The sequence below is a fragment of the Curcuma longa genome, chromosome 17 (assembly GCF_044706935.1).
Source record: "Curcuma longa cultivar G26 ecotype Majalengka, Jawa Barat chromosome 17, ITB_CL_G26_1.1, whole genome shotgun sequence".
In the NCBI taxonomy this organism is placed as follows: Eukaryota; Viridiplantae; Streptophyta; class Magnoliopsida; order Zingiberales; family Zingiberaceae; genus Curcuma; species Curcuma longa.
The window spans coordinates 10,083,389-10,104,452 of record NC_133877.1 but is presented as its reverse complement, the minus strand read 5'-3'; the positions used below and the strand labels follow the sequence as shown (position 1 = coordinate 10,104,452).

The window sequence follows — 21,064 nt, the reverse complement described above, 5'->3', positions numbered from 1 at the left end:
ACATACAAAAAAGAATAAAAAAAAAGTCGGGGTTTTTTGAATTGCCTTTGTAAATTCCATTGAAATATTCTTTTTCTTCTTCGTAGTGAAGAAATTCCAAACTGGATGAAGGTCGTCATCGAACATTGAATTTTTTTGATAACCGCTCATAATATTTCCCTGTCTGCTCCACCAAAAGGTATAAACTTCGTCATGTCAAAACATCAAGAAAAGCATTTTGATGTGCAAGGAAAAATATACAACGAGGAAATTTAAAGATCTGTATGGCTAAAAATAAGAGAAGGAAATAAAAACACAAGTTGCAAGCATAAAGTTGGTGAACATGCAACACAGTTTGAAGACCTGTATATCTCACTTGACTGGTAATGAGATAATAATTTTATCATGCAAAAATTAACATATGGACTACTGAAAAAAGTTGATTAACTAGTCACTCATTAAAAGTTCTGTGCTGCTTTGGAAGACACTAATTTATACATTTGTAAGTTAATAGAAGTTAATTAATAGATTCACAGCATAAAAAAGTTTATATATATAATGAATTCAAAATGGACAAGTTACACTCTGTTTTGCATGTGGTTCCTATCGGTATTTGGAATGATTCCTCCATTTCAAGCTAATTGTACTTATCATCATAGGCTATATTCTTTCCATGTTTCAGTTATGCTGTATCTTTTAAGCATACCACCATTTATTTATTTCATTGTTTCTACCTGCAAGAACTTTTCTACCTTAAAAGAATGCAACAGGGGAAACACTGATATTTCTTACGATTATATCATTCTATTTTGGAAAAAAAATTGAAGAATAATACCATTCTTATTGCATTATATTGGTAATTGTGATTGTCTTTTACTTTAGCTTCGCGTCATTAGTAGGCATCCAAAGTGTGAGCTATCTTGATTTGATGGCGTGTAACATCCTGAAGATGGTCATCAGGATGCCACACAAATCATTTTTGAGTGCTTTGCAGCTCAAGACCAACGAACGGACAAGCTAAACCAACAAAACCAAGAAATCACATGAACATGCTTTTCAAGGCAAATCCAAGGCAGCCAACATCAAGATGACAATCACAGAACGTGTTGGAGCAGATGCTAGTGATCTACTCATGAATATATGCAGCAATACAAGGTCAGTGGCAGAGAAGGTTCTCATGAACAATGATTTCAAGCTCACAGGATCTCATCACTGCCATATCAGCATCCAACTTATAAGGTGGACTGAGATTGAGAAGACGAATATATTGAGGTTAAAAACTCAATGCCGAACAATATACCCTTCAAAAACACAAATTTCACTAGCAAGTAGAAATTTCCTATTTATCGCAACAATTTGAACATTAAAAATTTCTTCAATTGCATACCTAAAGAGAAAAAAAAACTTGTACGACAGAAATGGAAAAGACTTTGGACAATTTGAACATACCTAAGTGAAACCAAGTGAAATTGGTAATTTCAAACTAAAGTGGCAGAGTTCTTTAAGGTCTATGCACAAAACTATCTATGGAGTCAGAAAAGTAAATGGTTTCTGACTTTCTCAATATTTGAATAATTTAACGACATATACTCAGGATCACATTGGTTGTTAACTATAGCATGGATTGGACCCAAACTGCACCAGCAACAGCAGAACAAATGAAAAGCTTGAATTTCTGAAAATTATTTAGAGTCATCTGGAGAAACTTTTTATTTGGAATAGATAAAAATAAAGCATATCAATCTGCTGCAACCATCAACAAGAGACAACCCTTGGAGATGATAGTACCCTCTAAGAGTACTTCAGCATATGCATATCAAAGCACAAGACAAAATCCATGTGTCAAGTCGAATATCCAATAATTCTAAAGTGTTACTGAAGTGAAAAGATAGGTCACAATTCACAAGTGTGTCCGTATGGAAGATAAATAGATATGGATGATTGTTATGAAGGATCAGATGATACCTACCAAGGTGAAGAAGAGCATCTTTGTCCATTAGAGGGCTGAAGAACAATACTCATAAATTTTCAAAGGATTTTAACATCGCCAAAGTAAAAGGAATCATAACAACCTCTTGAAAACACGGAGTATAATATGAGGCCGAATTTTATAATTCAGTAATTGATAAGAGTTGTTCCAATATAATATCCAAGGAAATTGTAAGAGCACTTGGAGTATCAATGTAGAATCATCCAACAATATTGGTTGGATCAAAGACTGTGTATTTTCCCTTTGTCGTAGCTTTGAACTTGATATGCTACTTTCTATAGGTGCTAATTGAGGAGGAGAAAAGGAAATAACATAATTGGATACCCATGCGAGGAGACATAAAGCAAAAGATGGATGAAATTGATCTCAAATACTAAGTTGGTGATAAGTGACATCAAGCCAAACTCTAGCAATTAACAAAGGTGACAAACTCGAAGGAGTTCTTCCAAAGTGGAAGGGAATAATGAGGCATGAACTTAATCAACCATCCATTATCTTATTTCGGTCAATAATCATTATGCATAACATTATATAGGCTTTATTTCTTTGCACTTTTCAATTATGTTCATTTCTTATTAGTCAAAAGAATATCATTTCTTATTGCTTGATATTCCTCATCTACAAAATGGTAATAGGGGATAAGATGTTTTTCCCTAGGTATTATCTTGTTCTATTTTCCTGTTGATTGTGATTCTCAATTGCAGACTCCATTGTGTCAAAAAAAAAATCACCAAAAAGTATATTTTAAACAAAAGAAATTCACAAGATCAGGATACAGCTGTTGCATCTCCTAAATCTGCATAAATAAATTGAAGTTTTCCGGGCTCTGGAAACAGTTGCTGGAGAACCTTAATAGCTCCAAGGTTTCCTCTAGAAAGGTTATCCTATAGAAATCAACCAGAAAGATTAATTATAGTGAAGATGATTTTATTAGTGGAAATAAAGGATAATGCCATTCAACCCTGTTTTTTCTTAGGAAATCCATATTACCACTATTGTAACACGGTATGAGTCCTTTAAGAGTCGACGTGCAGCATGTGAACCAATATAGCCAGCGCCGCCAGTTACTAAGACATGAGTCACTCCAGGTTCATGCTGTGAAAACTGCAATGATAATAAATATTCCGATTCACGATGAAGGACACAAAATACAAGAAGAAAGTAATTTGCAAACTAATAAAATCAACAAATAAGAATCTAAAGGAAGGCATATAAGGTTAATTGTAGTGAGTTGTTGCACTGTCCACAAGTATAATGAGACAAGGTTTCTCAAATCTACAGATGTACCATATTTATAATTCCTTATGTACAGGCCAGATGGAAGAAAATTTGATTGTTTTATACAACATAAAACATAATTGACATGGTTGATCTTTTTCGAACTTCTAGTTGGAATGTGATCAAAGCCTACCACACTAGTGCCCATGAAACCCGGTGATTGCTTAAGAATCAGTATGCAGAAGGCTGTCAGTATAACCGCCATAAGCAGTTTCCCAATAATATGAGGCTTGCGTCTTGTATCTGGGTAATCCATTCCTGCAAAATGTAAATAAAGATAAAGATAAAGCATTATACACACAACTCATATAACACACACATATATATACTATATACTTTTACAATGTAAGAGAAAGATAAGTGCAGACATAATCATTTACAGAACTGCAGATAACGATTAGCTTGATATATAAAATTCAACATTACGATAAAGTCATAATCTTCAATGAACTTTACTCCATAACACAATATAAAGCCATAACAATATGACACGCTATAGAGTTCATTTGTTCAGAAAAAAAAAAGAAGAAAGAAAAGGAGGCATGACCATGAAACCAATGAAGAAAACATTAGATCTCCAATTAGCAATATTATGAACCTGAAAGGGGCCAAGGTCTGACAGCTCTAGGCTGATTTCTGTTCCTGTTGCTAGGCAGCATGGGAGAAGTTTCCTTCATAGTAAAATTCAAGGGTTTCCTGCTCCTCAACAAACACAACCTCCGACTGCCGACCAGATCAAGGCAGCTGTAGCAGAGGCAAACATAAAGTTCAATAAACAGACCCAAATTCATCTTGGTAAGAAGACCGACAGAAAAATTCTTCATATTCATATCCTAAACCACATAAGGTTGAGTAAAGAAAACAAAGAGAGAGTCGCCAAGCAAGTCGATAAATCATTCCGAGATAGATTTCCAACCTGAACTAATAAGAATTACATCTTGTCTCCATAAAATTCTTAAAAAATGGCAAATAGGGCGAACTAAGAAATCCAACCTAATAATTGATTGAAGGAACCGAAACCATCTCCTTTAATTACATAGTGCATTTGGAAGAACAACGAGAGAAACAAAACGAAGAAGAAGAAATTTACCTCAGATCCACAAGACGAGCTTAAAAAATCAAATGAATCCATCCGCCATCGAAAGGCGGCGAACGAAGCCAACACCAAATCAAATTGCCGCCTTTAAACATGGTACTCAAAGAACCACAGAAAAAAATAGATCATCAACGGCAACGAACAAAAAGCACATGAAACACTAGCGAGAGCAAGAAACGCAGTGCAAAGCCCCAAATGGAAACCATGGAAGCAAAAAAAGCAAGAGCCATCACGATAAGAAACCGGTCAAGGAACAACAAAGGCGATCAAAATCGAACCTTGGCGAGTATAGCAGTACCTGGCAGCGGAAGAGCAGGGCAGAGGAGGCAGCGGCGACGAAAAGAGAGGCAGCTATTTTTATAGAGAGTTTGGACCGAGTCCGAGTTGACTCGTCGCTCGTTCTGTTGGAGAGAGCCAGGAAGGAGGAGAGGAAAGAAAATAGAGAAAGAAAATAAAAATGAGAATATGTTTAAATTATGGCAGTAGTTGGCCAGTTGTCAAAAAAGTCTACATTTTTTCATTTTTTCTATCAAAGTCCTCTGAAAATTTTCTAAATTGGGCCCCTAGATTTTTGCTTTTTTGTTTTTCCGCCGGGCGTTTCGCATGCTGTTTATGTAACATAATTATAATTTAATTAAACTTTGTTTCTATATTTGCATATAAGTTATAACATTCTCACTCCACTTTACTAATAATATTCTTAATTACATAGAAAAATCTTATATATTATTTTTGACTGTACGTACAAAAAAAGATAAATTCCAGTCAATCTCATGGACTCAATCCCTGGAATGGCCGACCCGGTCCTACGGAAGTTTCCCACCGACCATCAAGGTAAATCGGGAAGCGCAAACAATTCTTGAAAATACGCCGTAGCTAGGGGAACTCATACTAGTTAAGTTTATAGTTGAACGTGGGTCCCTGAGTCACAATCCGGATGTCTTACCGTTGCATCATTGCCCCGGGGACAATGACTGTACGTTTAAATACTTATCAACATTGTGCATGCAAAATTAGTAACAAAAATTAAGGCATTATTAATGACGAATTAAAGTTTGATAAAAATTTAATGTTAAAATCCCATCTCATGAGAAATTCAAAGACAAAATCAATAATTCCAATATTAATTATTTGGTTTATTTCATCTATCAATCAATTCTCATGGACAATTAACACAAAAGAAGTTACCTCAGGGCACAGCTCAAGTGGCAAAATATGAATAACATAACTTAGAGCATTTGAGATCAATTTTTTATAAGGATATTTATTTATTTTTAGAAAATCTGATTGCAAGTGTCAGATTATTTTTATATTTTTAATTTTATTTTGATGTTCGATTGAAAATTTTTGTGGAAATAAATCAGTCATTTTTCATCGATTCAAAGAATAGAATACCTAAATTATAAAAAATAAATAAATAATATATGCTAATTATATATTAATTATGCTTTTAAAAAATGTCTTAAATTTTATATTAATGAAGAATTTTGAATCTAGGATATAAATTCTTTTGTGAAGTTTATCAAAAAAAAATTTATTTGGGTTGAAAGAGAAATATAAGAATAATTTAAAAGTCTCTTATGCAATATATGAATATCAATTTCTCTAGTTTACTTTAATTTTTTTTCATATTATTTAGATTTAGAGTTCTCCTTCAAAGGATTTATACATTAAAACATATTAATTGCTACATTAAAATATATTAATTGCTTTTGTTTTTCTCTCTTAAACAAGAAAGCTCAATAATAATAATAATAACAGGAATAAAGTTAAGTCAGTAAACAATAGCACGATGTGATTGATTACACAATCCTATCTCACATAATTAAAAAATATTTATTTTAAGTTAAAATTTAAAAATAATATTTTTATTTTCTTAAAAAAAATATAAACATTAATTGCTGATACGTACATAGATAACATCACAGAATTAACTTGATCTCGAAACTTTGACCCTATTGTTCATGTGAAATGACTCTGTCGTGACACCAATAGGTTGATGGAGATTCGACTTCTTATTCATGGATGATGATCCATCGTGTATATATAGAAGGTAAGGAATATATTTTAACGTGAAGATGATATTTAAGAAAATATAAATACATGTATATCGAATCTTAAAACTATTCAAATTTCTTGCTTGAGAACATCTACGGATAAGTCATCGGTTGATGATGGTGAAATCACCATAAACGATGAAGCTCCTATCAGACTGCAAAGAGAATGAGGGTGAGAACGGAAGCCAGGGGTGCTCTGGCTTTATCGCTCCGACGCTCGAGTCAGATCGCGAACCGAAGATGGAAAAGAAGAAGAACCAGAAATTTTAAAAAAGGAGAATGCTAGTTGTGTGTGTACCTCTGCCTGGCCTGCAAGGAGCAGGACCATTATATGGAGTCATTGGGGATATATCCCATCGTCAGTAAAGAGAATATTCCGTTGCCGCGGTAATTAAGGGTCTCATCGGCCATACTCAATATGGTTCAAGACCATGCTATATTAATCATACTGTACTAATGAGGTAGGTGAGCTACCATCAAATATTATATCATTGCACTTGTCCTTCTAACGACGGTTTGGATAGAAGCGTGAACTCGAATAGGCTGAACTGATAGAGGGGGTCAACCTCTACCTAAGAGACTACAAATTTATTCGGGAGAAAAGTTAGTGAAGCACCGAGTAGGGCGCTAAGTAGGTCATAGAGTCGGTTGATCAGGGAACCAAGCCGTCACTCGGGCACTAGACTAGAGTGGAGAGCTCACACGGTTGACCAGGAGGTCGAGTCGGAGATTTGCAACTGAGCTAGAAGGGAGAACTTGGGCGGTTGACCAGGCAGTCAAGCCGTGCCACTCGACCATTAGACTAGAGTGGAGAGCTCGGACGGTTGACCAAGGAGCCAAGCCGCCACTCGGCCACTGGGCTAGAGTAGAGAGCTCGAGCGGTTAACTAGAAGGTCGAGTCGGAGATCGATCACTGAGCTAGAAGGGAGAGCTCAAGCTTAAAGTGTGAGGATCTCAAGCCGAGTTAATTATGGGGTTAGACACTGAATTGAACCAGTCGATCACGATATAGGATCTTGCTTCTACCATATTGCTGTCAATTAAATTAGATCTGGACGTTCTTGATCTAGCGTACCGTCGATAACACTGGTGCTTCATCATCAGACATCAATAATTATCTTTGACTTTTTTATATTTTGATGACATATATACATTTTAGCAGCATCATGGATAAATCACAAATATTATTTTATATACGTGTGTAAATTTTATGAATCATCGTGGTTGAAGAAATATTGAATGTTGCTTAATTACATACTTGACACAATTAATATACCATGCATGTTAATGCTAATATTCTAGCATCACTACATAAATAATCGACATTAGAGATAAATTTTTCATTACTATTGGATCGTTAAACGAGGTTAATGACCGATTAGTGATGAAAATTTCACGTTTCTAAATTTTTGATCGCTAGCTAAAGTTAGTGACAGAATTAAATTTTCATCGTTAATTTTAGCCATCGATTATTAAATAGCCGTTGTTATTATTAGTGATGGAATTAAATTCCGTCGCTAACTTTAATGATGAAAATTTTAATTTTTCGTCGCTACTTAGCGACGGAAATTTAATTTCATCACTAAATCATAAATGAAATATACTGTTTCATCCCTAATCTAACGACGGACGATTAATTTTGTCTCTAAAATTAATGACAGATATTAATATTTTATCATTAATTAGCGACGGAATTTTAAAAATTTTATCGCTAATATCCCAATATTTTTACAGAATCTTTCTGTTTTCTTATATACCCTATTTACATTAACAACTATAATCATAAACCATTACAAACGATGGTTTTAACAATACATATTCTTCACAACTAATTATGATACCATTAACAATAATACAATTATGATACAATTCAAAATAATACAATTACATTTAAATAAACAACAATACAATCACAAATCTAACAATGTATTAACTACTACGATATAATAAGTTAACAAATCCAACAACTTAACCAATTCAATATCTCAATACAATAAGTGAATATCAAACATCTCAATATAATATCTAAATATAAATACAAATATCAAATATCTTAATATAATAAGTGCAATATCAAATATCTTAATATAATAAGTGCAATATCAAATATCGGAATACAATCATAACATATTAAATGTCTAATACAATCACAATCTATAACATATCTAAAATATCCAACTATCAGTATCGAATTCTGCAAAAAAATATAACAAGATAGGTTATTAATAAAACAAGGATATATATCTATTATGAAAATTAATAAATTTAATTTGCATGTCCACGAGTGATAATTAAATAAAAAAAGTTAAAAAATGTAAACATACCTCTCATGAAGCTGTTGATCAGGGTCTTGATGGTCGTGAGGGTCCTGAGTCTCCTGCAAGTCAAAGCCATGCGGCGGCTGCGACGTTTGACTCATGCTAGTCATGAATTCCCACATTTTCCATGCAATTTCTTCGTATCTCAATTGGACTTGGCAAGACTCTTGAAATGTCACCTTTAATGTGGAGAATCGATTCTTCAATTCTTGATTTTCTTGCTCTAGGGCTTCTACCCTTGTAGATGATCCGTTGAGACGACCCTTGGCCCTAAGAGCTCTCATATAGGACTAGATGGTGTAGCTTCCACCGACCACATCATAATAGATCTCATTTACCTGGTCGGTGGAGAGAATCTGCATCTCACATTCCTCTCTATCAGGCTATTACCTATGCAACTCTGGCAACCATTTCATCTTATTTAAAAATAAATTTATGTAAGATATAAAATTTAAAAAATTAATCATTGTTAATAGTTAAATAAGTTTAAATTTTAAATTCTTACGTGTAATGTCTGTGATCGAGGATTGACAAATGTGTTATCCTTAGACTTGTATATCTTGGTAAAAACCATCCAACAAATAGAAAGTCGCTATAACTTATATATGCTCCTAAATATTAAATAATATAATTAAATCAAAATAAAATTATTGCTAATTAAATAATTTTAATATAAATATATTAATTATAAACCTACCAAGTTCACGACATGCTCGACGATGGAACAAGATCCAGTTGTATGCTTTGTGGATCCGATGCTAGGGCCAACCAGCTCAGTGTTTTTGTTGGCTTGAGTTGTCGTTGAATTTAACTGCATCTTTCCGTAGCCCAGATGGATTATCATGCATCCCAAACATCAACTGGGATAACAAATAATTTTATGCCCTTTTGTATGCATTTGTATAGCAGATCTTTGTACAATTTGGCACAGACATTATTCCATATTTCTTTAACCCTAGCTCCTAGGTATATTTTTTTTGCAAAAAAAGTTTTAAAATTAGTATGAACAAATAAAACTCTTATTATTGAACAAAATACATTTGGATTTAGATTGTAATTTTTAATAAATTATATATCCGTTAGTTTTTGCCAACAGTTTTTAAAAAATATTAATTTTTTATCATAAATGATATGTATTGAACATGGATTACTAGCTAGCTAATTAATGTCAGATAATTTTTTTTATCAATAATTCATATTTATCAATCAAAATAAGAGATTATTAGTCATTTCTTTATTAGTAATTTGTTCATTTCATGTATTGATATAATTTTTGACATAGTAAAATACACGTATTAAAAAACAACTTTTTTCATATTGATAATATCAACAAATACTATCATGCAACTATCTGTTTTAGCTATTTTACACAAGCAAAGCAAGCAAAATTGATACACTAATAGTTTTAACTAAATTTTAAATTCTGAAATCTAAATACAGGTATATAAAATAATATTACGATTTATTTATAAATTCAACTTTTGTATGAATGATAAATAGTTAATAATTGATAATAAAAAAACCAATTGAGAGGGATGTAAAAGATATATGGAGTATGTGGTGAAGATCAAAATATATTAGAATAAAATACTATAATGTTATAAATGTATATATCTTTTATTTTAGTAATTAATATTTATATTTTCTATTAAAAAAACAAAAGAATTAGTCTGTATCCAACTATTCTAAGTTTCAACCACCGTGCCTTCCATAATGCTTCCTAAAGACAAATGCTTTTCTTTCATTTTTTTTTTTTTTTTTTTTTGTGATAGCTACGCGACTTCTTTCCAGCTCTATTGCAAAAGGAGGGAATCACAACTTTAACATTTTTGTTTTTTTATTCAAGTATTTAATTCTTATTATCTGATTAATCTGAAACGTAAGCGATCTTATCCTATAAAATTTTTTCACTAACCATAACTTTAAAAACTTGCACGACACTAATCACAATAGGACTGTAAATAAATCAAACATTCATGAACAAATTTAATGTTCGATTTAGTAAGAACTTATTTATGTTCGTTCAATATATATAATATCAATTAAATAAATAAGTTTGAACAAATCATTAAACTAAACAAATAAGCTTCATTAATGTTAGTGAACAACGTTCAGGAATAATATTTTTAAATCATATTCATTAATAAAATTCTTATCAAATTTTAAATAAACAAGCTTAATATGTAAAAATTTCAAATAGTCTTGACAACATCTAAACAAAACAAGCTTAAATCAAGCTCGAATCAAATTCAAACTCATAAAAAAATAATCAAATCAATCTTGAATAATAATTTCAATGAATTAATTAATTTTAAACTCGGTTCGACTTGATTTAACTTTAACATGATTAATTATCTTATCAAATAAATTTGAACACAATAAAACTTAATTTAACTTGGCTTGTTTACCGTCTAAATTAATAACAACTTTGATAAATATAAAGTAATTTATTAAATCACGCCCATAATTTTTTTTAAAATACTAATACACCTTTTAAAATTATTAAGTCGATCGGTAACCTTTTTTTCTTTTTTTTTTTAAATATCACTTTCTCCTACCGCCTGTCTTCTAAGCGGCAGAGGTTGCTGCAAAATAATATTTTTTTTTCTAAAAGATCTCTATTGACTAACTTCAATATTTTCCTATATAAAACGCACTTACTCGTTCATCCATCAAAAAGACTATCATCTTTCATACCACTTATATCTTTTACTCTATATTGGAGCATTTGTTTGCTTTCTTCAAAATATTATTCTATAAGTAAATTTATCTTTTTCTAGCTAGGCCCATAAGAAAATTACCTATTTGGTATTTGATCGATCATAGCATATCCTTACATTATGTTATTATATATATATATATATATATATATATATATAAATTATCCATATGTTTTTATGTTTACATGTTATTCTAGGACGCCATGAATCCGACGCCGTTCACTGCTGATTTAATTGTTTTTGTGTGAATATATATATACATGAATATTATAGCACAGAAATTAAAATGACTTCCATCAAATATCATATGAGAGCATCTTTTAAAAAAATAAAAAAAATGAAATAGACGTCCTACTTAAAGTGAAGTACCCAAAATATCTCTTATCAAATTTTAAAATTTAGGTTGTAGTAGCTAAATAGATATATAACGATTATACATTATTCATTTGAAATGTAATAGATGTCATAAAGTTCTCTTAATTTATTTATTCAATGAAATACTATTTTAACTAGATTAATAATCTCCTATAAGTGAAATTAACATAAGGTAATAATACTATTGTAGAAACTAGCAACTAGTTATTACAACGTATAGCAACATGATTGTTGACTTTTACATAGTCGATCGTGATACGAAAATATTTATTTGAAATGTAGTGTGTGTCATGGAATCTTCTTAGGTTATTTGCTCATTGAAATATTATTTAAACTAGATTATCACTCCCTAATATGTAAAATGAATATAAGATAATGATACTGTTGTGAAAATTAACAACCAATTGTTACATGTTGTAGCAACTACGTGTTAGATTCTACATAGTCGATCATGACTTATTCATTTGAAAAATAATAAGTGTCATGGAGTCTCTTTAATTTATTTTGCTTGTTGAAATATTATTTTATTCAAGTTATCACTCTCTAATAAACAAAATTAATATAAAATAATGATAATTTTTATAGAAACTAACAATCAGCTGCTGCTACATATAACAGCAACAGAACTTTAATTCTGTCGCTAATTAGTGACGAAAATTTAATTTTATCGCTAAGACCGTAAATGGAATGCACTGTTCCATCACTAATCTAACGATGGATGTTTAATTTCGTTTCTAAAGTTAGACACGAAAATTAAATTTTCGTTACTAATTAGCGATGCAATATTAAATATTCCATCGCTAATTACTGAACATTTTCATAGAATCTGTCTGTTTTCATATATTCCCTATTTACATTAACAACTATAATCATAAATCATCACAAATGATGATTTTGACAATACATTTACTTCACTATCAATTATGATATAATTAACAACAATACAATTACATATATTTCACAACAATACAATTACAATTAAATAAACAGTAATATAATCACAAACCTAACAATGTATTAACTACCAAGATACAATAAGTTAATCAATCCAACAACTTAACAAATTCAATATCTTAAACAAATCCAATCATGATACAAGTTAAATCAATCCAATAACAATAACATATCAAATGTCTAATACAATTATAACATATCAAATGTCTAAATATCTAAATACAAAAATGTCTAATACAATCACAACCTATGAAATATCTAAAATATCCAAGTAGCAGTATCGAATCCTGTAAAACATATAACAAGATAAGTTATTAATAAAACAAAAATATATATCTATTATGAAAATTAATAAATTTAATTTGCATGTTCACGAGTGATAATTAAATAAAAAAGAAAAATTAAAAATGTTAATATAACTCTCTTGCAACTATTGATCAGGGTCCTGAGGTCATGAGGGTCCTGAGTCTCCTACGAGTCAAAGCCATGTGGCGACTGCGGCGTTTGACTCATGCGAGCCATGAATTCCCGTATTTCCCATCCAATTTCCTCGTATCTCAATTGGGCTTAGCGAGACTCTTGAAATTCTTATTCTAATATGGAGAGTCGATTCTTCAATGCGGTGTTTTCTTGCTCTAGGGCTTCTACCCTAGTAGACGATTCACTAAGATAATCCCTGGCCCTAGGGGCCATCACACGGTCATAAACGAGTCTCGCCTAGGATCCAAGACCATAGAAGGTGGAGCTCTTCTTTCTTCTACTGACCACAATATAATATATCTCATTTACCTAATCGGTGGAGAGAGTCTGCATCTCACCTCCCTCTCTATTAGGTTGAGACGCTTGTGTGACTATGGTAGTTATTTCAGCCAATTTAAAAATAAATCCATATAAGATATAAAATTAGAAAAGCTCATCATTTTTAATAGTTAAATAAATTTAAAATTTTACGTCTAATGCCTACGATCGAGTATCGACTGATATGTCATTCTTAGACTTGCGTGTCTTAGTAAAAATCTCCCAACAAGCAGAAGATTGTTGTAGCTCATGCTCCTGAATATTAAATAATACAATTAAATCAAAATAAAATCATTGATAATTAAATAATTTTAATATAAATATATTAATTGTAAACTCATCAAGTCCATGGCATGCTCAATGATGGAATGAGATCCGACTGTTTGCTTTGTGGATCCGGTGCTAGGGCCAACTAGCTCGGTGTTTCTGTTGGCTCGAGCTATGACTGAATTTGACTGCCATCTTTCTGCATCCTAAATGACTTGCCATGCATCCCAAATATCAACTAGGATAAAAGATGGTCTTACACCTTTTCTTCTGCATTTATATAGTAGATCCTTGTAAAGTTTGACATAAACATTATTCCATATTTTTTTAAATGCCTCCTCGTGCTCTAGCTCCCAAGTATATTTTTTCTATAAAAAAATTATAAATTAGTATAAACAAATATAATTTCAGATAATAAAAATAACTTATTAAAAATTCCTGGTAGTAAGAATCTCGTATGCCCTCGTCTACTTGCCTTCATGTAGTACCAGAAAGACACATTCTCTCTTTAAATTTAATAGATATGTATGCTACAACTCGATGGCCATCTGGAGTAAAACTACATTATAAAATATATAAATATTAGACATATGTTATAAAAAATATATGAATTGAAAATTATTAATAACACCAATACTTACCAACCCCGAACAACTCGCAAGATAGTTTGACCATCGGGTGCTGCTACTTGTTGTAACATATCTATATATGCACAATAACATTATAACACATACATATTCGAAATAATAACATTATAACACATACATATCAAAACAAATATTTTTAACTTATTCTGAATTAATTCACAATAATGCTAATATTCAATTATCATTATGATCTAAATCATCAACATTAACATTTTCAGAATTCTCCTTGGTAGACTTAGTTAGTTCAATAAGCTCCTCACTACTGGACATCTTTGCACTATCTATCTCTTGATAAGGTACATTAACATCTAGAAGTAAGACATATGCTGATTGAATCTGAAAATCTACTAAATGTATCTCCACTTCTTCATTTTAAAATGCATCATGGTGTTGGGTCGTGATGGAGTTTGGTATTTCTATGGTCAAGCGAGACTTCGTACGATAAACTGCTAACCATTTACTAACTCTTCTTGCTTTCGTCAGATATTTAAGATAGAAAACATGACCAGCTTGGACAGCAAAAATAAAAGGTTCAAACTTGTTGAACCTTTTGTTTGCATTAACCTCAACTAAATTATAGTTTGAGTGTATTCTGGTTCCTATTCTAGGAGTCGGATAATACTAAGAATATTTGAATAACACACATCTTTTTATGGGTAAGGCAGGATATTCAACCTCAATGATTTCTTCAAGTCTCCCGTAATAATCAAACTCTGAATTATTGTTGTTGATAGATCCTTTTATGTAAACACCAGAATTAAAGGTTAGTCTTTGTGAATCCATTGTAATACGTGGAATTTAAAGCCATTAACATAGTAACCAGAATACACTTGTATCTTACAGAGGGGTCCAGATGCAAGATTGATTATCATTCCATCTTTCACATTTGATATTCTATGATCGTTCACCTACAATAGTAAGTATGATATAAATTAAGTCAAAATTTGATACTGATGTATGAAAAATTATTTATTCTTTAACTTACATAGATTTGAAACCACAACATAAATTCCGTTTCTAACTTTTCCTCAACTTCACTTGCACTGATTAATGGATTTTGATACTAAAGTTGGTGTTCATAAAGGTTGTAATGGATGAAAGGTAAATTTAAGACAATTGAAATACTAAACATAAATAAAAAGGGATTAGTAGTTGATTATATCAATCAACTTACCTTATGTACGGTTTGACCTTCTCATAATTCAGAAGTATGTATGTTTTTACAGTATGATATTCTTGTTGATTTAACCCTCTTGAAATAGAAGCATCAATTAGCTTATCAGAAAACTTGAAAATAGAAAGATCATTGGGTTAATTGGTTAAGTGTCATCAGAATTTCTAGGATTCTTGTGATATCTGATTTTGACATTATTAACAAAATAATATAAGAAGAAAGAAGTTACTTCTTCAACCAAATAAGCATTACATATTGATCCATCGACTCATGCTTTGCTACGAATATTATTGTTTGATTTAAGACAATTGGGTCAAAATTAGGTCAAAATTTTGACCTACAATAGTAAGTATGATATAAATTAGGTCAAAATTTGATATTGATGTATGAAAAATTATTTATTCTTTAACTTATATATATATTTAAAACCACAATACAAATTTCGTCTCTAACTTTTCCTCAACTTTACTTGCACTGATTGATGAATTTTGATACTAAAGTTGTTGTTCGTAAAGGTTGTAATGGATGAAAGGTAAATTTAAGATAATTGGAATATTCAACATAAATAAAAAGGGATTAGTAATTGATTATATCAATCAACTTACCTTATATATGGTTTGACCTCCTCACAATTCAGGAGTATGTATGTTCTTGCAGTATGATATTCTTGTTGATTTAACTATCTTGAAATAGAAGCACCAATTGGCTTACCAGAAAACTTGAAAATAGAAAGCATCGTTGGGTCAATTGGCTTAGTATCATCAGAATTTCTAGGATTCTTATGATGTCTGATTTTGACATTATCAGCAAAATAATATAAGCAGAAAGAAGTTGCTTCTTCAACCAAATAAACATTACATATTGACCCCTCGACTCTTGCTTTGTTACGAATATTATTCTTTAATTTCCTCAAAAATTATTCAAATGGATACATCTATCTATACTGAACAAGACCAGCTAGTTGTGTCTCGCAAGGTAGGTGAACGGGTAGATGTTCCATTGAATCAAAAAAATTTAGTGGAAATATGCGCTCAAGCTTACATAGTATGACAACAATATCAGTTTCTAGCTTGAGCATATCGACCATCATAATACACCTGACAGATAAATCTCTGAAAAATAAATTCAGTTCTGTAAGTGTTTGTCAAACATTATTAGGTAGCAGGTCATGAAAAGCTATTGGAATAAGTCTTTGCATGAACACATGACAGTCATGACTCTTCATTCCAAACATTTTTAACTTATTCATATCCACGCATCGGGCCATATTGGAAGCATACCCATCAGGGAATTTTATTTGTTTCAACCAACTACATAAAGCTTGCTTACCTTCTCTGTCTAATGTATAACAAGCCTTTGAAAATTGATTTGTTGCTTCATTCTGATGTAATTCAAGTCTGTTAATCAATCCTTTTAATTCCTCTGTGATTTTACAATGTCTTTAGTTCTTCCAAGAACATTCATCACTGTATTGAAGATATTATCGAAAAAAAATTTCTCAACATGCATCACATCTAAATTATGTCGAATCAATAAATACTTTCAATATGACAACTCCTAGAAAATATATTCTTTTCTTCCAACCACATTTGTACATCCTAACAATGTATTTATTTATCTCATCAGAATTAGGATCATATACTGGTAGGAATCCATAACTGTCTATTTGGTCAATGATTTTTGCACCTGACTTCGTTGTTGGCAGTAGTTTTCTGACTATAACATTCTTTAGGAAATTTCTCTTATTTCTCCTGAAAGGGTGTTCAACTGGTAAAAATTTATGATGATTATCAAACCAAGATACCTTCCCACTGCATGATAATGAAAATGCATTAAACTCTATCATGCAATGTGGATATGCTAACTTACCAGTTGTGCTCCATCATGACAACATTGAGTATGCTGGAAAATCACTAATTGTCCATAATAAGACAGCATGCATGGTAAAATTGATTTTACTTGCAACATCATAAGTCTCTGATCCTACATTCCATAATTCATTCAACTTGGCAATCAGAGGTTGCAAGAAAATATCTATCTTCTCTTTCGGATTCATTGGATCTGGAATAAGCACAGTCAAATATAAATTCATCTTTCATGCACATCTATAGTGGTAAATTATAGGGTGTTAATATAACTGTCTAAGATGAATATCATTGTCCTAACTGACCAAATGGTTGAAATCCATCTGTAAATAGTCTTAATCTCACATTATGTGGTTTCATCGCAAAGGTGAAAAATATTATATCAAGTTATTTCTATGCAGAAGAGTTTCAAAGATGACACATTATATCTTCTTCATACACATGCTCACGATGCCACCTCATGTGGCTAACTGTCATGACAGATGCATACAAGTGTTGAAATCTAGCAGTTAATGGAAAGTAATACATAACCTTTCGTGTAATATTTTTCTTTTTCTCCCTAGTATGCGACTATGATGCTTATAAAGAGGGTGAGTAAAGATTCTGCATTCAATCAACTCTCTTTCTTCATTCTAATATATCATGCAATTGTTTATACAATAATCAATCTTCTCTACGAGCAAACATAAATCTCTCACCAATTTCTTTGTACTGTAGAAACTATTAGTTATTTGATAATCAACAGAGAGCAACTTTGACATTAATTGATAAATATCATCGTAACATCATTCTGAGAAATGATGATCTACCTTGATGTTCAATAATCTTGCAATAGTTGATAGTTGGGAATGACTAGATGGAATACCTTCTCACACTTCTCTTTCACTAGCCTTTAATATGTCATATAGTTATTGAACTGCATGTGTTGGTATTTCATTTACATTTGATAGATCAATTGCATTTATCGCATCATAAACCATTGATTGCATCACATTCTCATTAGATGTTGATTCTTCTAAAGCAGTTGTATCAGATGAAGAAGGAATCGAAGTTCCAATTGGATCAAATATATAAGGCTCCTCGTGATAGTACTAATTATAGTAATTTGAAACAAAATTATTTCTATATATATGTACTTTCACGGTATCCTCATCACAGAAAATTTTATTTTTATATTTGCAATGATTACATGGATAACATAACTCTACACCATTCATACATTTTGGATAACTTTTAGCAAAGTTCATAAACTCTTCAACTCCAGCATAATATTCTGCTCGGATAAATTCATTTTCTAATCTATTGTACATCCAAGCTTTATTCATATATATTGTAACCTTGTGCAACAATAAATTTCCATTGAATAGAAATAATATATTAAACTAAACCTGCAGATAGTTTAAACAAATTCTTAAGCACTTCGACTTATTACTATCAATAACATTTAAACTTAAACTAAACATTCAATTTTAGTTTAAATCTTAATATTGTGGCCAAACAACGAAAAAAGTATGAGATCGCGGTCGACCAAGCTACTATGCGGCCAAGCTATTTAAAGTTTAATTAAATCACTAGAACCTACATGATGTATTTTTATTTTCGATAAGGTTAATGTTACCCTATTTGTGTTAAATTTGTAAATCTACTAATAATAGTTAATATTAACCTTTTTAAATTTGTAAGTCTTATAAATTTGTAAGTTTCAATAAATTTGTAAGTCCAACAAATAATACTTATTATAATATTGGTTGCATTACAATAATGGAAGGGTTCTACTATTCTATAAAATTTAATGATGAAAGGATTGATCTGGTTGTATGGGGTGGCCGAGCTCGTGGTCGATGAGTTATTCTAAACATAAGTTCTGCTGTGGTATCGTGAATCATACATTAATCATATAATTCAAATTTAATAAAAAATTCTATAACATCATTACAATCATCTAGTGTCAATACAAATGACAAAAAAAAACATCTAATGTCAATACAAATAACAAAGTGATATATAATATAAATGGCAGAAAAAAATATCACTTACAATATAAATAAAAGAACAAGCTCGAAGTATGTGGAACGACATCTCTCGGACAATTGCAGGAAAAGGAGTTGCATATTAAAACAAATTAACACAAGTACACTACGTCTTAAAAATCCTAAACCTAACAATCCTATCCAACAAGCACAAATGACACGAAGAAAAAAGGTCGGACGAGCTCGGTTAGGCCAAGTCCGACCACGGCAAGCTTGGCCAGGCCTGGCCCAACGCCGTCGAATTCGACTAGGCCTGCACAGATGCCAATGAGCTTGGCTAATTAAGTTGAGCTCGACGTCGACAAGCTTGGTCAGGTCTGAACAGACATCGACGAGCTCAGCCAGGTCAAGTTTGACCCCGGCGAGCTCAGCTAGACAAACCTCAACACCGATGAGCTCGGCCAGGTCTAGCTCGACCCCGACGAGCTTAGCCAGGTTGAGAATTGAATCCTCATTACATGATTATCCTGTCTTAAATTTACCATTGCACCTTGTCTTATGGGTATTTTTTTTAGTTGGATCTCAACGAAATCGAGATAATGTTTTTCTCCGTAGTAGTTAACTGTAATTTTTCGATTTACCTTCTCATAGATAGTTGTGGAGCTGATTGTATGAGATTATTGAGGTGGCAGATTCCATAGGTGGAAGAAGGGATAATTTTTATAATTTTTTATTCTTCTCTCGCTTTAAAGATTGTGAAATTTAGCCATCTGCTTCGTCATGGTCTAAATGATACCTTTGTTTTCATTATCAAATGATTAGCAATTGATTATCTTTTATAAAATTATACTTATTCTAGTAAAAATATTTGCAAATATTTATTTAGATAAAAAGATATCCTAATTCTAATAAAGGAATATGAGAATATTCATATTTAAATCATTGGTATTCATTAGAAAGATTTTCTTAAGTAAACTGAAATTGTTCTTTTTTAATCAATTAAATAAATTCTTAACAATTTATATATAATTTTAGATTCATTTTAGTCAATTATAATGTATATTTCGTACTGTGATTCTCAACCTAATTTTATTATGGACTCTATAATTTAAATGTTAACATTAATTAATGGATTTTTTCTCCCCTAAATATACCTTTGCATTTGTGATCCTAAATCCAATTGATTTTCCAAATTAAGAGGAAGCATTGATTAAATATCTATTATATAAATATAATTGAATTCGTATTATAGTAATTATAAATTCGTAATTACTATAATATAAATAATATATAAATAAAATTGAATCTTTATCCTAACAACTATAAAATCTTAATTAAATAAGTTAAATATATATTATAACAACTACGAAATCATAACTACTATAATATATAAAATAATTATGATTTTATAATTATTATAATATATGCTTGATAGATTTAGAAAGATTTAAATGGAAGATAATAATAAAAATAATATATAGATGGAATGACATCAATTGTTTTGATAAAATAATAATAATGACTTCGCCTATCCACATCACGTGATAGTATTTTATGGATGGCGCCATCAACGTTG

The 21,064-nt window shown here is 31.1% G+C and overlaps 1 protein-coding gene across 1 annotated transcript; it reads right to left on the bottom strand.

Annotated features, from left to right (window-relative positions):
• Window positions 1–1,355: 1,355 nt before the first annotated feature.
• LOC141811971 (putative UDP-arabinose 4-epimerase 3) lies at window positions 1,356–4,739 on the bottom strand. Its single transcript, XM_074700051.1, has 6 exons — window positions 4,622–4,739; window positions 3,846–3,991; window positions 3,381–3,505; window positions 2,960–3,073; window positions 2,746–2,853; window positions 1,356–1,654 (listed from the first exon to the last, which is right to left on the bottom strand). The coding sequence occupies exons 2-6, from the start codon at window positions 3,922–3,924 to the stop codon at window positions 1,592–1,594; spliced, it is 489 nt and encodes a 162-aa protein (XP_074556152.1). The 5' UTR covers window positions 3,925–3,991; window positions 4,622–4,739; the 3' UTR covers window positions 1,356–1,591.
• Between the last annotated feature and the right edge of the window lie 16,325 nt (window positions 4,740–21,064).

Excerpts from the sequence above, each read along its gene's own strand:
- LOC141811971 (XM_074700051.1), bottom strand. The coding sequence starts at position 3,924 with ATGAAGGAAACTTCTCCCATGCTGCCTAGCAACAGGAACAGAAATCAG. Across the intron at positions 3,506-3,845 it reads CAGACCTTGGCCCCTTTCAG|GAATGGATTACCCAGATACA; the intron begins GTTCATAATATT and ends TACATTTTGCAG. Across the intron at positions 3,074-3,380 it reads GTTTCATGGGCACTAGTGTG|TTTTCACAGCATGAACCTGG; the intron begins GTAGGCTTTGAT and ends TTATCATTGCAG.